Consider the following 7,539-nt stretch of genomic DNA (forward strand, 5'->3'; position numbering starts at 1 on the left):
TAACTTTGTTACACTGCAATGTTATAAAGTTTTGAACAGCTTACTTTACCTGGGCTCCTTCTCCGTGGTATAAGCAATTCACCACATTGTCTAAAAGGTTGATATCCAGTTTTTGGCTGAAATCAAGCAGCTGACGAGCTGCATGGTCTGCTAACATTGTCATAATTGCTGGCATAGATTACTGAAAATAAAGAGAAAAATTTTAAGATGCCTATGAAGTTTTTATAGTATCAGTCAAAACTTTCTACTCAAGTTATTTTACTTCAACCATGCTCGCACAAATATTTTTAATGAGTATTTTTGAGACTTTACCTAAAAACTAATAGTAAAAGTAAAAAATTGTAGTTACTTAGCTACTCCATCGCCATACTAGTTATTAGACCATTCAACTCTTCTAGAGTCCAAAAAAACTGTATTGTTCTCTACTTGCATATATATAGTTACCCTAACCTGTTTTTAAAATGAACCCATGGCCTAAAAAATAAATAAATAAAATGAACCTATGGCCTAAAAATTGATAGTTTAGTCATCGTCGTCATCATCATCATCACCCCCCCCCCCCCAAGCTCATAAGCAGGTCTAGTTCAGCAAAAACTCACTTCCCCTCATTTCATGTTACCTTAGTTTTTAAGATATGCTGAAAAGACAGGAAGATGCTAAAAATTAAATGTGGTACACAAGTTTTGCTATTGTGTGTATCAATGATTAACAGAAACCACCAGTATAACAAATTTGATAACCTTAACCTCTATAAAAGGACTTAAGTTTCTACATGCAGTTAAACCATGTACATTTGTTTCTTTCAACCCTCAATGATTTTGGGGAATTAAAATTACAACCATACAAGTTCCCTGAACATATGGTCTAGAAAAACACATTATGGTAACATGTCAAACAAGATTTTCTTTTCAAATTTCCAGGTATTCATCGGCAAGGTAAAAACTGTAAAGCTTGCCAACTATTTTCCAAATAAAAACAAATTCTAACACAACAGAAAATGAGCTTCACCTCAAAAATGTAGTGGCTAAAACCTACTGGTTCATATGCAATGTTATCCTTTTAAGAGGATTCCACCCAAGATGCTGGCACACATCCACATTTTTGTTGCCCAACATTATAAAGATCTTTCCTTTGCTGTTTCTTCAAAGCCAGTACCACTCAAGTTTGACTGGCTAAATCAGTATTCCTTAACATCTTTGGGTCAAGATGCCTTACAACTGCAGGGCATAATAACTCTTGCCAAATTAAAAAGCTCACAATTTTGTATACAATTACAGAAGGTGTGGGACAGTTTGAAAGTCAGGCATGAAACCTCAGGTTAAAAACTCTTGGCTTACTGTACTTAGACCCAACAAAGTCAGATGGTCATCTCCACTTCTCCCTCTCTTAAAACCTTCCAGGATCAGAAAATGGGTGGCTAATTTGATTATGTTTGAACAAACTAGCTTGATCAAATGTTTTATTTAATGATAATGTCAATTACAACAAATCATAAGTTGGTTAAATTAGGCATTATGTAAAAATCGAGGTATTAAGAGTTGTAGCATTTTTATTAACCTAAAGTCTTTTGGTCCATTAATGACAGTAAAACTGATGAGATTTCAAAAACTTTTATAGCAATTGTTAAATGTGTTTGTAATACAGAATACCTGGCATACACAACAAAAAATATTTGCTCCAAATATTAATGTAAAAAGAAATACGTTTCAAATAAATGTGTAAATTTCCTCCCTTCAAGAGCCAGACAATCCTAAAAGTTGAGGCTGAAAGCAATGTCCACAAAGCATCAAAATCTACATATCAAGTTTTCGATTTTTTTGGTTAAAGATTGAATGAACTAACCTATTTAGCTCTACCTATAATTTAATAGCCAAAACAAAAAAGAATAAAGAGACTCCAAAAAGTTTCATTTTCAAGTACATTGTTCTCAGAGTTGTCGGTGCTAAATTCTTGCAAAATACCAAGTTTAGAATAGAAGCTTGTGTTAAATACTTAAGTTTGCCATCTTTAGAATTAGCGGCTATCTTGGAAATGACCTACCTATTCTTGAACTGTATGGAGTACAGAAATGGCGGCTTTCTGGTCAATGCCAAGCACATTTAGTCCCCCAAATTAAATAGCTCCCAAAACATTCTTTCCACCAACAGCAGTGTCCCATACACTTACAATATACAACGAGACAGATAACAAATAGCCACAGCGAGAGAAGTGAAACCACAAACGCCCTTTTCCTAGGAATACTCAATCCTAAAATCCAAGCACTGGGTAACATACAAAGGGATTATCCAGCAATGTGGTGACTCTACAAGTGATTACCAACATACCTTCACTGCTACTTCAAACTCAAGAGGCAGACAGCTACCTACTGCCAGCTCCCATTCAAAAACAAGAAAAGCGTAACAGTTGGTTCATGATAACTACATAGTAGGTAAAAAATGAATTAAAAAAATTTTTAAAGTCGCTACAAGGGCAGAGACTGCTACCTTAGGTGTGTGGGACATTGCTTGCTTCATTCACTAGAAACACACCTCACTAAGGCCCGCCCTCCCCTATCTTCCCACCGGAGCGGATTTGCAGCACTTCTAACTATAGCACACTGGAGCACGCACTCACCCCGCCCATACTCGGAGGAGGCATAACCAGGCGCCCGAAGTTCACCGCCCCATTCTCTAGGCAGCATGGCCTCTGTATGATCAGAGGAGGTCCGGGCTGGGCAAAATCTTTAATGCTTCCTCTACTACACCACTTCCTCCCACTCACGCCAAATTAAAAGAAATCGCAATGAAGGAGAATTAGGGCATCATCCACTATAAAATACCAGCAGTAAAAATTCGATCACAACGAACTCAAGTCGCCGAAAACAAACTATGGCACGAAACCCCATTTGCAGATTCTTGAAAAACCAACCAACCTTTCCTACTTCTAATCCTACTTTGCAAATTAAACAAAGATTTTGAGTTCCCTTGCAGCATGAGCAGGGACACGGCAGCCCCTCCCTCCCCTGATCCCAAGCTCTCCACCGAGCGGCCACGTGATGCAGGCGGACGTTTCAATGCTGCTGCACTAAATATTTCTGGAAACTTCCACTCCTAATAATTTACAGAGATGTTCCTAAAATCACCCCAACTTCTCCCCAGTCCTTTGGACTGGGGAAGCCCTTCCACCCCCGCGCCGAGGCCCTGCTTCACTACCACGCTCCTCGCTTTCCTCCACCGTCACCCGCACACGCGAATGACCCAGCAAGCGCTCCCCTCCCGCGGCCGCCTCCCCGCCTCCATCTCCCAGTGGCAGAAGCGGCTCCATTCAATCGCAGGCTGCGCTGTGGGCCCGCCGCCGCCTCCCGGGCTCGCTTCCCGCGGCCGCCGCGCCCCACGCCAGCCTCCTCCCGCCCGGCCGCGCAGCCGCCCGGCCCCCGGCCCTGAAGACACAGTCGACTTACCCAGAGATTGAACCAACTGCTTCTTCCTTCCTTGTCGAGGGATTAGGGAGAGGGAAGGTGGGGAGAGGGGAGAGGGGAGGAAACCAAGGTGGGTTTCAGTTTTCCCACCTTAAAAATGGAAATTTTAAAAAAAGAGGTAAGGGGGGGAAAAAAAAAGCTCAACAATATTTACTATTCAGGAACACTTCACCCCGACACACACCCACCCGCCCCCCCCAAAAAAAGAAGGGGGAATTAATCTGAGGAATAAATGCTCCCGCCTGGCTAGGGAGTAAGAGGAGGGGGAGGGGAACGGGGTCAAGTCCCAAAGATCAGCCCCAAGGGGACCCTCCAGCTACAGGCGGCAGCAGGAGCGGCAGGAGTAGGGGTGTAGAGTCCACACGGCCGGGGGACGCTCTGCTGCCAGTTGCAGTCCGACTTCCCCTACCAAAATACGGCTCCCTCTCTCACGCGGCTCCGGCGCTGGGCCCCCCCCACCCCGGCTCGCCTAAACTTTCCCCCCTTCTCCTGCTTCTCAGCGACTGGTGGTTCCCCCCTCCCCCTCTGGGTGGTTGCACGGACTGCAGCAGCAAAGACTGGAACAAGCACCACCGCCGGGGCTGTAGCTACTGTTGCTCTTGCTGATGCTGTAGCTCCCGCTGCTCCTGCCGCGGCCGCTGCAGCCGCTTCTCCCCCTCCTCCTAGTGCCTCAAACTCGGAACCGGTTGAAACCGGTTCAGACTGGGAGATTCCATCTCGGTTGAGTTTTCAGCCCATGGCGCCGCGGAGCGTTTGGAACCTGGGCCTCCGCCCCCAGCCCGCCCGCCTATTGGCCAGTTCCAGCCACAGCCGCGCCATCAGCCTACCTCTTACTGGCCAGATCGCCCGTCAATCCCACCTCAAGTCTCCACACGAGCCCGCCGCTTCTGCCCCCGCCTCTTTCCAGCAGCGATTTGCCCGCAGAGTGGGGGAAGGGAATTGGGGCGGGTCGAAAAAGAGAGAGAAGGGGGGTGGAGGAGGAGGAGGTGGGACAAGTGTTGTGCCCAGCGGAGAAAAGAGCGAAGGGACGCCGCGAGGAGGATTGGCTCGAGAAGCCGTCAATCAAACGCAGCCCGCCCTCGACTTCCCGTTCCCCTCCCGCCGCTCCCCCTCCCAGGGCTTAGCCCGCAGGCCCGGCCTTTCCGACCTGCTCATTGGCTGGGCGCCTTTGGTGACGGAGAGGGTGGGGAGCAGCTCGTGAGCTGGTGGTGGCGCGAGTTTGAGCGCCGCGCGCGGCTCAGCTCTTTCGGCTCCCAGGACCCGCGGCGGCCCGCCCCCGCCCCCGCGGCTCCCGCCAACCTGCGGGGCCCGAGCCCGCCGGGAGGAGGGCCCGCCCCTCGAGTGGGGGCTGCGCTGTGAAAAGGGAGGGCGCGCCCGGTTGTTTTTATAATCGGGGAGAGCGTGGAAAAAGCGAAAACAGCATGCCTGGCCGGAGTGTAGGCCCAGACCTCTCTAATGTGTTTCAAAGCCCTAGGTTTGGGACCTGGAGCTGAGGGGACAATAACCGTGAAGGAGGGTGAGGTGAGGTGTGGGGGCGTTAGCTTTTGGCGCCTTGTGATCTCAGAGACCTGGGAAAGATACTTAGGCTAGTTCTTGGACAAGTCCTCAGGTTGTAACTGGGTGTCTCCCCGGTCTGGAATTTGGCTGCTTAGCTAACCCTGTGTTGTAGAATTGTGCACTTGAAACCTGTATAATTTTGTTGACCAGTGTCACCCCCAATAAATTTAATAAAAAGGAAAAATAAAAACAACCAACTCTTCCTAAAAACTACGACTGTAATCCCGATAATTGGTATAACATCAGGTATTTTTTGCGGGTAGGCTTGCAGGCCAAGTGCCTCCCACCAGGTGCCCTTGGTGTGGCACTACCCTGGGTTTTTCTTTTCAGCATAGCCGTCCTTCACATGCTTCACCACCACCAAAGGGTGTTTTCTTTGCAAGTCACATGCACGTGGCCTTTCACATGGTTGCCTCTGATTTGTCCCCAGGTGCCCTCCAAATCAGCTTTACTGATTGTTATTTGCTTAAGAAACAGCAAGCAGCCCACCCAAATTGTATGGGCCCGTTGTGCCACCAAGAGGTTGGTTGATAAATGGTTTATTAAATCAACACAATTTTCTTCAGCAAATCTTCACTCGCAGTAGACAATGACTAACACCAAAGCGCCCTTCAGAATAACGCCATTAAGAGAAACCCAACAACTTAACGCCTAGATTTACCAAAATGATATTGGATGACTTTCAGACCTAAGATTTTTATTCATAGCCTAACTGAATAATATCAAACCATAATGTATAAAATATAAATGTACACTGATCATAGGGAATACTTATATTCTATTACTAGAAAAACTGGGGCTGTCCTGTGTCTTAAAAAGTTTTTTCATCCGCATTTTTAGCTTTGACCAGGATCCTGATTTTTTAGAAGGGAGAACAATAGGAATAAAAACGGACTGGGGGTGTGTGTGTTTGTGTTCTTTCTACTAGTTCACATTGTCTCTCACAACACAATAACGTTCATCAGCCCTAGTCGATTTGGTTCAGTGGTTAGAGTGTCAGCCCCAGGACTGTAAGGGTCCTGGGGTTTGTTCCAGGCCAGTTGGGCTGGGGAGGGCAGCAACCAATTGATGTCTCTCACATCGATATTTCTCTCTCTCTCCCTTCCACTCTCTCTGAAAAGCAATGGAAAAAATATCCTCGGGAGAGGATTAAAAACAAAAACAAACAAAATTAGAGAAACAGAAACACATAAATTCCTTTCTATCACATGTCATATATTATTATTTTTTTAATGTTTTTATTGATTTAGAGAGATAGGAAGGGAAAAAGAGAGAGAGCAAATGATCTGTTATCTCCTGTGTAACCCGAAACCTGGGCATGTGCTCTGACCTGGACTCAAACCGCTGACCTTTGGGGTGCACTGGAGGACACTCAACCAACTGAGCCACACCAGCCAGGGCGTGTATTTCTATTTTTTAAATTATTTTTAGTACCCACTTCGGCAGCACACAATACTAAAATTGGAACGATGTAGATAAGATTAGCATGGCCCCTGCACAAAGATGATATGCAAATTTGTGAACTGTTTAAAAAGTACTTTAAAATTAATAAGTAATACATGATCAGTGTTAACAATTCAAACAATAGAGCAAGAATTATCTGCGGTAAAAAGTAAAAATCCCTTTCTTATGCCTTCTTCATTTCTTTTTCCTGTGCAGAGATAATCATTATTTAGGGTGTGTTCTGTATGCTTTGAGATATTTTCTATCCATTTACGAGTATATTTGCTTTGTGTTTTGTTCAACGTATATGACATCATATTATGCATATTGTTCAGTGACTTGCTTTTTGCTTAACAAATCAGAATATATAAATCCACCTCATCTTTTCAATACCATAAATCATTCAACCATTCCCCTATTGAAGACAATTAGTCTATTTCTGGTTATTTCAGTTGGCGTGTGTATGGGAGGCAAGTGATCAATGTTTCTCTCTCTTCCCTCTCCCTTTCTCTCTTTCTCTAAAATCAATAACAACATATCCTTGGGTGAAGATTAAAAAAAACAAAAACGGCCCAGCCAGGCGTGGCTCACCAGTTGAGCATCAACATAGGATCCCGAACATCATGGTTCAATTCCCTGTCAGGGCACATGCCCAGGTTGCAGGCTCAATCCACAGTGAGGGGCATGCAGGAGGCAGCTGATCAATGGCTCTCTCATCATTGATGTTTCTCTCTCTCTTTCTCCCTCTCTCTTCCTCTCTCTGAAATCAATAAAGATACATTTTTTTTTAAAAAAGAGCACTTGAGCTGAACATATCATGAGTCTGACTTACTGGTATATTCATGTATTGAGCACAAATTCATAATCCCATGGGCTTTTTCTTCCAGTGAACCTTGAAGGCATGTTTGTGACTTTGTAAACCCTGAAAGGAGGCACAGGAGAAGAATTTCTTTGTGCATATCTTATATGAAGTTGTTTTTCTATTTGCTTTTAAAAAATACTTTGTAAAACAGTATATCACATCACACCCTAAGATTTCAAAAAAATTGCCAATGTAACTTGAACAACATTAAAATTGTGTA

General features: G+C 44.7%; 1 protein-coding gene and 1 non-coding gene across 2 annotated transcripts in view; one reads left to right on the forward strand and one right to left on the reverse strand.

The window, feature by feature from the left end:
• The window catches only part of XPO1 (exportin 1), a 39,656-nt gene extending 35,743 nt beyond the window's left edge, over window positions 1–3,913 (reverse strand). Inside the window, exons 1-2 of the mRNA XM_087823589.1 lie at window positions 3,440–3,913; window positions 50–181 (exon numbers count right to left, since the gene is read on the reverse strand). Of these exons, the coding sequence (XP_087679715.1) occupies window positions 50–175 (126 nt within the window). The 5' untranslated portion in view covers window positions 176–181; window positions 3,440–3,913. The remainder of the gene's footprint in view (window positions 1–49; window positions 182–3,439) is intronic.
• Window positions 3,914–6,444: 2,531 nt separating this feature from the next.
• Window positions 6,445–6,552, forward strand: LOC148091642 (U6 spliceosomal RNA). The gene has a single exon (XR_015715592.1). It is a non-coding gene; the product is annotated as a U6 spliceosomal RNA (small nuclear RNA).
• Window positions 6,553–7,539: the final 987 nt, after the last annotated feature.

The sequence above is a fragment of the Miniopterus natalensis genome, chromosome 13, assembly GCF_054644295.1.
Source record: "Miniopterus natalensis isolate mMinNat1 chromosome 13, mMinNat1.hap1, whole genome shotgun sequence".
NCBI lineage: Eukaryota > Metazoa > Chordata > Mammalia > Chiroptera > Miniopteridae > Miniopterus > Miniopterus natalensis.